Consider the following 14,095-nt stretch of genomic DNA (forward strand, 5'->3'; position numbering starts at 1 on the left):
TTCTTAACTGATACGACACGTTGTAATTATGCCATTATGAAAACTAATTGGAAACAATAATTTCCTCCACTAATTTGGCTTTCCTACCTTTATACTGCCGCCGCAAGCGTAACTGTTCCATATTTTCTTCCATGCAAAATCAATATTGGACGATTATGCTTGCGACGGCAGTATAGTGGAGCTCATTTTACCTCCAAGAAATTTAGATTAATTATCAAGGCGAAATGAATCCAATTTCATGTCTAGCAAATTCAAAGTTTGTCTATCAGTTAATGCATTAAAACTATCAATTTAGAACCACTATTGATTTTATCAAATATATTTTCTTTCATTGATTCAATAATACTTCCAATATTGGTACCGTTACCCTAGCAGAGTGAACTCTGTGGCTTTGAAAAGAAATGAACGTATACCAATTTGATGAATACTGTACAACTTATATTTACTCATACCATGTGTGTCCCGATGGTTTTGTGGTATAGTAAGCGCTTTCCACCTCGAAAGTCAGCAGTTCGAATCTAGGAAAATTCAGTATAGAACATTTTGCTATTTTTTTATACGCAAAAACAGTTTTTTGGCCATAACTCCAGATTGCGATGAGCTATTGATCTAATTTTCAATAGCAAACAATGGGACTGAATTCCGCGTCGACTGCAACTTGTTGCGAGCAAATCGGACAATGGGAAGTTCAAAAAAGTGTGTCTACAAAATTTGTACACATACACACATACACACATACACACATACACACACACACATACATCCACACATACAGACATCACCTCAATTCGTCGAGCTGAGTCGATCGGTATATAAGAATCGGCCCTCCGGGCCTCCTATCAAAATTTTGTTTTTGAAGCAGTATTATAGCCTTTACGTACACTTAGTGTACGAGAAAGGCAAAAACGAACATCAATGTATTGCTTGAAGCGAAGTATGTTTTAATATTATTTTATTATTTACCTAAATAATTGGCAATTGCCTCTCTAATCGCTATCGCAGTGCAATTTGATTCCGTGATTGTATTAATTTCGTCCGGTATTTGCCGTCGTGTACGTTCATATTCTTGCATGTGTTGAATCCAATTCTTCTTTATGGTATCATTGTTATGGTTGAGAAAATTATGCAAAACACAACAGCACTGTATAACGAGTGCTGCTTTATCAATCTTGTTATCCAATCCTTTTCCAATTCGTCGAAATCGTGCCTTTAGATGGCCAAACGCATTCTCTACAACCCTTCTGGCCTTTGACAGTGTATAGTTGAAAGTTTTTTCCTTATCGGAGGCATCTGCATGGAATGAATAAGGCTTCATAACTAGTTCTGACAAACGGAAAGCAGAATCTCCAATCAGTAGAACAGGAACATCAATTCCACACATTTTTTTAGTATAATCCTTTAAAATTGGATTTTGTAGCTCTCTTTTAAGCTTCGAACTTTCGAATATTTTGGAATCATTGCAACGCCTGGGCTTCCCACGCTAATGTACTGGAATCTAAACCTACAAATAGTTAAAGATTGATTAGTGTAAATTACACGGTTAGTATTTTTGGTACTTTTCACTCAAATCAGGAGCCTAGTGTGGAACCCAAAACTAATAATTTTTAATTTAAACCTAATATTAAGTAAAATATACTTAATTTTGAGCAGAAACTAATAAACAGTTAGGTAAATTTTACTTCACTTTCGTAAACATGAGATTATTTAGAGAAATTTTCAGAAACCAAGTTTTAAATTTTTTACTCAAAAAAGAAACTTTTATATTTTTATGATTATTTAGAGTTCCACGGATTTGTCTGCATGTGTTGATGTATGGATTAGTTTTGTATGTTTCAGTAAGAAAATCTTGAAAAAACAACAAATTCATAGATTTATATGAACTTTTTAAAAAAATGTTAATTTTGAAATACGCATAACTTTTGTAAATTTCAACTTGTATTGTGAGTTTTTGTCAGGTGAAACTTTGAACCATTTTTTGACCATTACCATCAAAACGTCAAAAACGAAAATTTTTGGGTTGTGCCAGTATTGCACGAAAACGAAAAATCAAGAATTAACTAGCGGAAATAGTATTTAAATACTAGAAAGGTAGAAAACTATTATTATCATAAAATTCATATCAGTAGATGACTCTGTGGTTTTGTGCATCTCTTGGTTCAATTTCAACTAGCTGCATCGAAAATTCGCGAGTGAGCACACCAGATTACGGAGAAGTTTATTCAAAATAATGTTCCTATCTTTGGTGTTTGAACCTGTTCCAGGAATGGGACCCTGCCGGAAACACCATCCATAACACTATAAACTAGGAAAGATTTACAAATGCCGGCTAAATAAGTCATGCTAATTCAAAGTAAGGTGGCAGCCAGAGTAAACGCGACGTGCGATGCGACGCGACGCGACTCATGCAAAAGAATAATAACAATTATTATCAAAGAACTGTCAAATTGCACTGTCGAATCGCGTTGCATCGCGCCGTCGCGTTTACTCTGGCCGGTACCTAATAGTTACCTGTAGTCAACACTCGCAAACAGAACCATAGAATACCACCCTTTGTAGTTGTGGTAATCAATAGCTTCATCATTCTTTGGCTGAATTTCTATATGACATCCATCTTAAAAATGGAAAAGGTAGTGAATTATAATAGAAATATTGCAATGAATTTAGGTACAAAAAGACTTTTGTTACCAATTGCGCCATAGCATTGCGGGAAGCCAATTTGTCCAAATCCTTTGAGGCACTCTTCAATCTGATTCTTCTGCAGCGGGAATGAATCCATATAAGTAGGCCGCAAAACTCGCCATACTTCGGTGCAGAACTCCTGCATAATCTCGCAAATTGTTGATTTGCCCTCCGAATAAATTTGATATGGTGCGATATTCGGCTGACGATCCTAATGCGTACAGTGCAATGCCCACTCTTTTTTGCAGAGGAATGCACTTCCGCAGTATAGTGTCCTGTTTTGCAATTCCTCGTAGCATACCACATAATGTGTCAAAACACTTTCGGTTCATCCTGAAATTCTCTTTAAAGAACTTCTCTCCATTTTTTTCAGCATCTTCTTCAAAAAATTTACCGGAACGTATCTATTTTAAATTCATTTTTTTTATTAACTTATGATCTAATCAACTTTTCATAGGTATTTACTTACCCTTGTCCAAATCGTACGGTGCCGGGAGCTTCGCTTGATCAGATGCAGAAGCGCAACGGATTTATTTTGCAGGTTCATTATGTTTCGTATATGCAACTGTCTTTTCTTTTGTATCGTGACATCGTCATCGACATTGCCCGATACACATTACCGGTCAATTTTCTGCCACAGCACATTATAACTTTTACTAATTTAGTAGAGTTAACACTTCTCGTCATTGTTATTTATAAAAGTTTAATGATGTACGCGAATATTTACAATCAGAGACAAACTTTTCACCGGTCATGACAGTATGCAGGCTCAATAGCGCGCGTCAAATGGAAACGTCAAATGATATTAGTTCATTGTAGTGTGAACGCATCGAGGTAAATTCGATATCAACTTAATTTGTTTCATCATAAATAGCTCAATCTGAAAAGGCTATAAAACATTCTTTTTTCAACTCATAAGATATATGAAACATGGACCAGAAAACTAAAGTAATATATGGCTTTCCATTAAGTTGCCTGAAACTTTCACTTTCCGTGAAAATTCCTAATTCAAATTAAGTTCAGCATCGAGCTTCCTACAGAACTGTTTTGACTATTGGGCTTTCCAAGCATCTTGAAAGCACGATTCCGCGCCTCTTGAAAAGAAGGCTCTTAAAGTAAGGCTTCCGAGCCTCTTGAAAAGTGGTTTTTGAGCTACTTAAAAAGAGGCTTCTGAGCGTCTTGAAAGGACGCCTCTGAGCAATTTGAAAATATGTTTCCAAGCTTCTTGGAAAAATATTTCCATGGCCCTTAAAGAGAGGCTTCCGAGGCTCTTGAAAGTAGGCTTCCGGGCTTCTGGAAAGGAGACTTTTGAAAGGAGACTTTTGAACCTCTTTAAAGACCTTCCGAGCCATTTCAAGGAACGTTCCGACCCACTTGAAAGGCGGCTTCTGAATATCTTGAAAGAGAACGCTTCTGAGCCTTTTGAAAGTATGGTTCCAAGCCTCTTGAAAGCCAAGCCATGCCAGAATTCCGAGACTCTGAATAGGAGGCTTTCGAGCCTTTTTAAGGAAGCTTCCAAACCATTTAAAGGAGCGTTCCGAGCCCATTAAAAGGAGGCTTTCGACCCTCTTGAAATGAGCTTTCCGAGCATTTTAAAAGAAGGCCTCCAAGCCTCTTGAAAGGAGGCATCCGAAACACTTTAAAAGAGGTTTCTGAGCCTTTTGAAAGAAGGTTTACGATACGAGCCTCTTGAATGACGGCTTTCGAACCACTCGACTTCTGAGTATCTTGACATGACGCTTCTGAAAGTTTGGTACCTTTTGAAAGTATGGTACCAAGCCTCTTGAAAGGAGAGCCTCTTTAAGGAAGACTTCCAAGCCATTTGAAAGGAGGCTTCCGGGCCTCTTGAAAGTAGGCTTCAGTCTCTTGAAAGGTGTCTTCTGCCAAGCTACTTGGAAGGAGGCTTCCGAGAAACGAAAAAGGATGCTTCCAATCTTACAACAAAGCAAGTGAGCTTTTCGTAAAAAAAACCTTCATGTCTCTCAAATGGAGGCTTCTGAATCTGTACACACTAGATTTAAGTTAAGAAGCATATTCTTAACATATTACACAGGATTCTGTTTTTACACGATTTTTTTTCGCTCGTAATTCGATCGTGTAACTTCAATTTGCAGCCAAAATCTTTGCAACATGTTTCTAAAAATCTTAAACAATTCAAAGGAAAATCCCTTGGTAATTAATATTCGATCAACATGAAGGATGAGTGCAAAATTGGGAAAATGTAAATCGTGTAAAAACAGAATCCAGTGTATTTGACATTTTGTTTCGAACAGGTAGATTACATAGAGGATTTTTAAAATGAGTTCACTCGACGTTTTGTCCTTTGTCCCATACCATTTCATTCATTGTGGTGGTTGTAGAGGGCAGGATTTTAAAGGCCATGATTTACTGATCGCTATGCTTTAATGCATAAAACAAAGTCTTGAATAAAAAAATACAAAATTATCAAAACTCTATAAATTAATAACTTGGTAACTTGGCTTAGAAACGTCGCAGTTAATAACAGTGGAATTGCTTAATAATCACTAAGCTGCGAGGCGGCCATATCCCAATGGGGGATGTAATGCCAATAAGAAGAAGAAGAAGAAGATGTAGGCGAAAATATGTTTTTCCTGCTAATTTCCCGGCATGGTTTGCCGCAGTGTATGAACTCCAACGTCCGTGAACAGTTCGGAACGTTATGGGATATCGTGATTGCAATTCGCGGAAGAAGCCAATATCTGCCAAGAATATGGACTGGAGCGATTGGAGTATGTCCAATTCGGCCAAATGACCCTTTCGGCCAAACGACCCTTTCAGCAAAATGATCTTTTCGGCCTAATGACCCAAATGACCCTTTCGGCCTTATGGCCCTTCCGGTCAAATGACCCTTTCGGCCAAATAACCCTTTCGGCCAAATGACCCTTTCGGCCAAATTACCCTTTCGGCCTAATGACCCTTTCGGTCTAGTGACCCTTTTGGCCAAATGACCCTTTCGGCCTAATGACCCTTTCAGCCAAATGACCTTTTCGGCCAAATAACCCTTTCGGCCAAATGACCTTTTCGGCCAAATGATCCTTTCGGCCTAATGACCCTTTCGGCCTAATGATCCTTTTGGGCCAAATGACACTTTCGGCCAAATAACGTTCGGTCTAATGGTTTGTTCAGCCTAATGGCCAAACGACCCTTCCCCACAAACGGTAGACCAGCGGTGTAAAAGAAAATAGGCTGACCAGATCATTTCGGTGGAAAAACGGGACCAACACACTTGCAAAGCGGGACATGTCAAAAAACCTTGTGACAAAGTTCAAGAGCTGTGTAAATTTTCAAATGTATGGGCTTAATTTTCAAATTCCGTTTAAGAAGTTAGGGAAAAGTTTCAGATTAAATTTTTCACCACACTAACCTTCTTTTAAGCACTTCAACGAACCTTTTAAGTATTAAGTTAGTTGTGGAAAAATACTGAGCTACAAATATTTCACTCTTCAAAGAGGCGCGCACAAAAAACACGATGGAATTTTCAAATTTTATTTTAATCCACTGTTAAACATGCACTAAGGTCTAAGGATTTTATTACTGACCAATATTAAAAACTTGTCCAACTCTGAATAATTGAAAGTAACAAAAAAATAGTCAAAGTATCCTTCCTGAAGACTGGTTTACAGTTCGGAAAACGTGTCACGGGAGTTGGTCCCCCATGCAATTCGCATTTTTCAAGGGGGTGGGGTCGTTTTCATAGCCCAAATTCACTAAATCCCGTCCCTTTAAAAATGCATGGAAAACGAAATCCTGTGACTCGTTTTCCGAACTGTAAACCAGCCTTTAAAGCCAGTGTGGGCTTCAAAGAGGAAAAAAATGAAGAAAAATGTCAAAAAACAAATTCGAAAAGAGTAATAGGGTTTTCTAATAGTATAAAATGTTTCAGGCGTTCAAAAATGCGTGCCCAGCATAAGCGCTTATGCCACCCGTCTGTCGCCAGAACATTTCGAGAGATATTTGGATAAAATATCCCTAGTGGGTAATGTTGATCCTTACCTAATGCACATGAACTCCAGCCACCTTCCAAAATCTATATCATATGAGTCCATAATCAATTATGCACTTTACAAGCAGTCATCTTTTTCCGGGAAAGCATATCATTGTTTTAAAGCAATGTTATCCAAAAAGACCTTCGAAAGCGGATTAATAAAAGTTCTTGAGGGAAAGCAAGTGGAGCAGTTATATGTAGTAAGAGGAAGGGTAAGTATTCAAGAATTCCTTCTCTTTTCAGTTAGGATAAGCTCTACCTAAAGCCCAGTGCTCGTTCAAATACATATTGTCTGTAATTGCATATTTCTTCCTCTTCAATGGCTCTTCATTATATGTAACTGTAATTAGGCCTTTGTATGTGCCTCTACAAAGATAATGGGATGATCATGTCAATTTTGATCTTATGGATAGTTTGGAGCACATCTCAAAAAATTGTCTTCAACTTATTTGTCATTACTCAATTATTCAACAATGCAACCACAGGAACTAAGATACGGTTACAGACAATATACTGAAGAAGTTTCTTTCAATCACAAATTTTGAGCTAGGTGTATTGAATATTGTTTTATTTTTTATTCATTAGCAGTTAAATTTGCTTAGTTTTTACTATAGGCTTTAAAAGTTATTGACTCTTTATTCTAAATTTAAGGTGCTACATTCGATGAGCTTCAACGAGTCTCCTCTAACACCTTGGGTAATAGTCCGTGAAGACAAAGTACTTTGCGCCCATTGCGATTGTGTGGCAGGTCTAGGAGAAGTGTGTTCACACGTTGGGGCAATCCTGTACGCACTTGTGTATTTGAACCATTCAGATGCTATACAATCAGAAGCGCCGCTTGCAGTCACTTCAATGGAACAACAGTGGGGTAGGCCTAGAAAAAATATTACCGCTAATCTTCAACAACCACTAATCCACATTGAATACGGATATATGCGACACAGTGTCGATGCTAGCTACGGGGAGGTGCCTTCAATGTCAACCGGAGAAATAAGAAATATGTGTGAAGAACTACTTCAACAGGGTTATTCATGCGTGACTATGCAAGCTTTATGTAATACTTCTTCGAAATGCCACAGATGCCAAGATTCAACACTTGATCGCTTTTATGATTCAACTCGATTACTTCTGAATAATTTGAAAAAAGAAGAACACATGAATAAGCCGATTGAACGGTTGCGTTATGAAGCTTTAAGGTTCCCCCAAACACACGCGATGCGACAGTCGCGACGCGATTCTATCGCTTGGCGACAGCGATTCTGTCGCCGTTGGTATGGAAGCGTAAATAGAACATTGCCGGCAGCGACCGAACGACAGAATCGCGGCGACTAGTTGTCGCCGTCGCGGCGATGTAATCGCTTCGGTCTGGGGGAGCCTTTAGAGTTCTACAATGAAATGAAGCGCACGATTACTTCCGAAATATGTAAAAAGGTGGAACGGGACACGATTAGCCAATGGCAGTGTAACGAATGGAAGCTTCTTAGAGTTGGCAGAATAACGGCGTCCATATTAAAACGAGTTTGCAGCACAAAAATTGAATCACCATCCATTTCTCTTCTGAAAGTTATATGTTATCCTGATATATCAAACTTCTCTACTCAAGCTACACGCTATGGCAAAAAATGGGAAAAAGTGGCTCTAAGAGATCTCAAAATTTTGTTGCTCAAAAATCACAAACATGCCACTGTGTCCGATATTGGACTTATCATAGATCCAGAAAATCCGGAATTGGCTGCTTCGCCTGATGGAATGCTATCCTGTACTTGTTGTGGTATGGTGCCAATTGAAATTAAATGTCCGTTCACTTTCAGAGACGAGAATGATTTGTTAGTAAAACTCTGCAACAGTAAACAGCCTTTTGTAAGAGAGAATAATGGAGCGGTAGAGATGATAAAAACTCATGCATATTATGCTCAAATGCAGATGCAAATTTTTCTCTCGAACTCCACGATTGGCTATTTTTACGTGTGGACTAAAAAAGAAAAGCTTTGTCTAGAAGTTCCTCGCGATGCCGCGTTCTGGTTTGAAGCAAAACAGCGAGCTACAACGTTTTTCAAAGCAGTTGTTCTACCCGAATTACTTGCCCAGTTCTATACGAAAGGATGTCCGACGAATGAAGAAGAAGAAGTGGAAATTCATAGAGAATCTATTTTCAGTTGAAATATACATACTGAAATGAATAATAATAATACTAAGAATAAACAAAAACGGAATTATTTTTTGAATATATTTAAAACACTATTAGTGTTCCTCGTAGCACACGTCTTTTCAGTATTAGTCAATTATTGCTCAGTATCCCAATCAAACGGTGGCTAGGTACATTCTAACTAAAACATTTTATTCCAAGCGAACAAGTGTTAAATAATGAAAAATTATTAAGTGTTAATCTGTTTATCTGTGAAATTGAAATCAAATCACGATCTCATCCTTAAAGAGCCCCACACATAAGGTAAGTTTGCGTTGAGTTTGACAGATTTCCTGACAGTATTAATATGCAGTGAGTTTCTACCACGTTCTACCCAATGACATTAGGGGCTGTCCATATACCACGTGGACAGGTTTTGGTCACCCCCCTCCCCAAGCGTCACACCACTCGTAGAATAAGCCCAAATATAAATTTTCAAAAATTTGGTGTACTAGAAAGACAAAAATAACAAAAAATATGTTTATTGTCAAATGTTAAAATAATCAATAACAATATTTACGAGCAAAATAAAAAGTCTGCTTAATTAACTATTTCGGGACATAAGTTAACTAAAATAGCTGCAACTCTTACGATCATGTCCATTAGCATATGACCGTTGTGTTTCCTGACTACAAGAGTCATTGGAACACGATCTTTTATTATGTTGAATTTGTTCCGTAGATTAGCAATTATTCTCTCAACATGTATCCGAACATTAGCAACGTTACGTGTACGCTCGGTGTCTACAGCCAACAACTGATTTCCAGACTTTCTAAATGCAGGGATGCACAGTGTTGCCTTCTTCTTCTGTAGTTCGTTTTGTATCAGAAATCCTCGATCACCCATAACGATGTCTCCTTCTATAATGTGTTCCAGAAATCCACAGCTCTCGGTGATTAATTTATCAGATGCTCGACCACCGAATCCGTTGGAAACAAACATTATGTACCCACTGGATGAGATAGCGATAAGGTATTTCACGGTGCAACTTTTTTTATACTCCGACCATTGCTGAGCTGCTGCTACTGGATTCGCCGGACGCTCTCCTTTAATTTCAAAACAATCTATGATTGTCGTTATCGATTCGCCGAATGAATCTCGGAAGCACTGCGGAGTGTGTCTCTTCAAGGTTTCTCGTTCTGGCCAGTGTACTACATCGTGAAAGACTGTAAACATGGTATAAATCGTGGACAAAAAGTACTTTGCAGAAGTCGTGGGCGATATTTCAAATGCAATTCCGAGACTCTTATATGTTGCATCGTGACGTAATTTTTGAAGAGTCATTAGTAGCACTTCGTCTTTATTCAAATTTAAAGGAGTAAGCAAGAATGGTTCGATTTTGACGAAGATCTTTTCCACAACAGCATAGCTGCCTAGGCCGGTGTAATACTTCACATCATTAGGATTTTCCCGCAACGTCTGCAAATTAACTTTAGTCCTCCGGATTCGTCGCTGAAGCTCTTCAATTATCACTGCTTGTCCTTTAACTTCTGCTTGTAGAGTTCTTACTTGTGCCTCGGATGTCACATCAGTTTGTGTAAAAGTACTCCTCACTATGGACGTAGCCTGAACGGTAGCATTATGTTTTCGGATCTGCTTATCACGATTAGCTTTTGTGGAATTTTCCGATTCGATTTCATCGAAGATTTCTGAAATTCAACAAAAAAAAACATTGATGTGAAAAGGAAAACCCCAACTTGCGAATGCTGGTTGCTAATTGGAACGATTGCAGTCGATATTTTTCTTTATTTTCCAAATCAATTTATAATACTACACCCAGTTCTTTTTTTATACGGGTTTGTTTTACACGGGTCCTGCCGTTTCGCTGCATTGCATAGTGGCTTTTATCTTGCTCAAAGAAGACCGGTAAAAATGTCAATTATAGTTGAACTTACCTGCAACAGCACTCGAAGAACAATCAAATATTGAATCCAACGTATTAGGTGTGCCAATTACATTCGTTGAACCATCTCTTTCTGATACGACAATAGAATTGTCGGTTGAATATGGAAGCATATTCTCTACATGCGTTTCATACTTGAGGTACCTGGTTGGAATCCAGTCGGCATCGTTAACACTCGTCAAACGAGCTGGTTTACCTGGTAGGATTCAACTAAATGTTAATAAGGAAACACAAAACAACGGTTTTACATACCTTCTTGAAAATGTCGATAGCAGATTCTTGATCCAGGTCGAACCTCGCACCCAATCGCTTCTTTCCATCTGGTTAAACGTTGCTCCGCCAGTTGCTGGCAGTGGATTGACTTTTGGTTGGCCGGATTTGGGAATTTAAAAAACCCTCCGTCGTTTTCTTGACCAGTATCCCGGAGAAAATATTTGGACCTGCAACCACGAACACAGCACCAATATACGGCACTTCTCCGTACTTTAAACGGATACTCAAAAGACTGTATCGAAACTGTGTTGATATCCATGATATTTATTAAACAAAACTGATCTCTTTGTTTGATTCTGCCAAACAACTGCAAGCACGGCAATGTCAAAAAGTGTAAACATTGATGACCATATGATTTTAAACGTCTAATGAAAAGGCCTATTGATTATCTGCGGATAATAAAAACATGAGATTCTTGAACATTAATTTTTATTATTTCCATGAATATGGTTGGCGCATGTGAATAAAAATCAAATCTAATCAATTCACAGTCCTTTTTGATCGAAATTGATTTAAATGACGCTAAAAGTTTCCTCACATCTTGGGAATCTTGTCCATTGATTTTGTTCTCGTGTGCTTCCAAAAAGGCCCACACATGTGGAAGCTCTTGATGAGGGTGGCTCAAAAAACACTTTTTCAATTTTTTTCGATGGGCCACCTTCTTATTTGGTTCTATTTGATGCCCTGATGCTCTGGACAAAATTTCAGCCAAATCGGTCAACGTTTGGGCGGTTCTAAACTCGTTGGAAGTTTATATGGAAAAATGTATGCAGAAACATCAAAAAACAGTGATTTGCAGTTGGACGGCACAATTTACGATCAAGAACAATAATACTCATTCAGTTCTTGTAGAATTAAATACAGAATGTTATGCTGAAAACCGCGAGAAGATTAGAGTTTATTAGGCAAAGATATTAGTATTTTACTGGAGTGTTGTAGGGGTGAATTTATTTCTAGGTAAAAGAAACGAAATTTGCTCAAACCCCACTTCAGAGAAATGCTAATAACTTGGCCGGGCAAATTCTAATCTTCTCGCGGTTTTCTGCATAACATTCTGTATTAAATTCTTCAAGATCTGAATGAGTATAATAGTTCTTCATCATAAGTTGTGCCGTCCAACTGCAATTCACTGTTTTTTGATGTTTCTGCATACATTTTTGCATATAAACTTCCAACGAATTTAGCACCGCCCAAACGTTGATCTATTTGGCTGAAATGTTGTCCAGAGCATCAGGGCATCAAATAGACTTGAATAAGAAGGCGGCCCATCAAAAAAAATTGGACGAAGTACTGTTGCGAAAAATACCAAACGAATAAAAAATATGTGGTAAAGCAGATTTGAAACAAGTAGAATTACCTACTTCGCAAGATTAAAAAAAAATCAAAAATGAACTGTCTGCGCTTCATTTTATTGAAGTTGAAGCGTGAACTGATTTTCAGGATATACTTGCCTACCAAGTTACCGGTTCCGTCCAATCCACTAATGAAATTGGCCAATTTTAAATGCCATTTTGGAGGTCTTTGGAAGAATCAATGAAAAAAAGGGACAAATTGAGGATTTTTTAGATTACGACGGGACAGCACAATAATGTCTAAGAAACGGGACTGTCCCGTTAAATACGGTACGTATGGTCAGCCTAAAGAAGAGGAACAGCAAGGCGCCGATGCAAAAGTGTCGACAGCACGTGATGTCGAAAAGAAGCACAATCATTAAATTAATCTATATTAAGTTTTGAAAATCCATGCCATTTTAGAGTTCGGATTTCATCTGCAGAAATATCAATATTTTAGATTGCCCAATAGATTCTCAATAAATGAATTGGCACAACAAACTAATCATCCTGCATTCCACCGCAAATCATCTTCCACAACAGATTTTCCATCACGTCCCGAAATTCCCACAATCCCGGAACGAATAACCAGGAGGCCGAACTGTTTTGCAAGACCCTCACAAAAACGCGATTTTCCCACGCCGAAAAAAATCATTTCCATATTCATCACAGCATCTACACAAAACCAAAACAAAAACTGCGCACATCTAACCGTATCATTATCCTACACATACCGCGCAGGGCCCAAAGATGATTGGAGACCCAACGATGACCGATCGAGACCAACAGGCAAAACAGGTAAGCCATCGGCGTTCGAGCAATCCACCAGCAAAACATCCCCGAAAGCGTAACAGTTTCCCTGCCTCGCATCGGCTGCTTCTGCTTGATTACGCCTGGAGATATCGCCGCCGAGGTCCCAGGCTAGGGCCACTGCTCACGCCCTCCAGACAACAACGCAACGGCGCGGAGCAGAGCCTAAGAGCTGCAGCCAGTTACCCAGGAGGCCATCCGCCCCGTTCGTCACAACCCACAATTTCGGATTGGCCTCCGCTGATGGGCATGAAGCCATTCGAAACATTTTTCATATCGGACCTGTGCGAGGTCGGTTTGAGGGTCTAACAGCTTTGGCTGGCGCTGAGAGTCGATGAGCACGAGAGGGAGGGCAAAAGAGATTTTTCATAATTTTCGATTCTAAAAATGACCCAAAAAATTATCACTAATTAAAGGTTACCACAAATTCCGTACGCCACCACCGCAATCGTACGGCATGTGATGCGCACATCAGCAGCGATTTCAAGGGGACTGGCAGTGGCAGGACGATCAACAGACACGTTATAAGTCATTATCGGTGGTGCCGAGCAGAGAGAGAGAGCGCGAAGGATGATTAGAAGGTCAATTTGGTTGGTGGAATTCGGCTGGAAGTAAAAATCTGGAATGATGGCTTTAATGCGCGGAGGTGGATGCACGATTAAGAAGATTATCGTCAATTTATGTTTTGCTGCAGAGGGTCAGGAAAATTTTCTTGGATTAGCTTGAATTGCATCTTCAATTGGGACATTGTCGTCCGCTTGGTTCTCAATTTCTTTACTTGGATATTCGAGTTTTCATTTATGCATTGGTTTAACGTAGTTCTATGTACTGACAAGTATTGAATTTATTCACAATTTCCTTTCTTCATTGACGCCGCCTCATATTGTTTTTTCTTTTGCCTAAAAGAA

General features: G+C 38.8%; 2 protein-coding genes across 2 annotated transcripts; one reads left to right on the top strand and one right to left on the bottom strand.

The window, feature by feature from the left end:
* The first annotated feature begins 6,587 nt into the window (after positions 1-6,587).
* On the top strand, positions 6,588-8,183 carry LOC134209796 (uncharacterized). Its single transcript, XM_062685826.1, has 3 exons — positions 6,588-6,897; positions 7,337-7,881; positions 8,117-8,183. The coding sequence occupies exons 1-3, from the start codon at positions 6,697-6,699 to the stop codon at positions 8,181-8,183; spliced, it is 813 nt and encodes a 270-aa protein (XP_062541810.1). The 5' UTR covers positions 6,588-6,696.
* A 1,215-nt stretch (positions 8,184-9,398) lies between these two features.
* LOC134216512 (uncharacterized) lies at positions 9,399-11,416 on the bottom strand. The gene is made up of 3 exons (XM_062695376.1): positions 11,026-11,416; positions 10,766-10,969; positions 9,399-10,519 (listed from the first exon to the last, which is right to left on the bottom strand). Exons 1-3 carry the CDS (start codon positions 11,303-11,305, stop codon positions 9,411-9,413), a joined length of 1,593 nt encoding a protein of 530 aa, XP_062551360.1. The 5' UTR covers positions 11,306-11,416; the 3' UTR covers positions 9,399-9,410.
* Between the last annotated feature and the right edge of the window lie 2,679 nt (positions 11,417-14,095).

Source organism: Armigeres subalbatus, chromosome 2, assembly GCF_024139115.2.
Source record: "Armigeres subalbatus isolate Guangzhou_Male chromosome 2, GZ_Asu_2, whole genome shotgun sequence".
In the NCBI taxonomy this organism is placed as follows: domain Eukaryota; kingdom Metazoa; phylum Arthropoda; class Insecta; order Diptera; family Culicidae; genus Armigeres; species Armigeres subalbatus.

Coding starts and splice junctions, on each gene's coding strand:
- LOC134216512 (XM_062695376.1), bottom strand. CDS start 11,305: ATGGATATCAACACAGTTTCGATACAGTCTTTTGAGTATCCGTTTAAA. Junction 10,970..11,025: donor CTATCGACATTTTCAAGAAG/GTATGTAAAACC, acceptor GAATCCTACCAG/GTAAACCAGCTCGTTTGACG. Junction 10,520..10,765: donor TTCTTCGAGTGCTGTTGCAG/GTAAGTTCAACT, acceptor GTTGAATTTCAG/AAATCTTCGATGAAATCGAA.
- LOC134209796 (XM_062685826.1), top strand. CDS start 6,697: ATGCACATGAACTCCAGCCACCTTCCAAAATCTATATCATATGAGTCC. Junction 6,898..7,336: donor TATATGTAGTAAGAGGAAGG/GTAAGTATTCAA, acceptor TCTAAATTTAAG/GTGCTACATTCGATGAGCTT. Junction 7,882..8,116: donor TTGCGTTATGAAGCTTTAAG/GTTCCCCCAAAC, acceptor ATATGTAAAAAG/GTGGAACGGGACACGATTAG.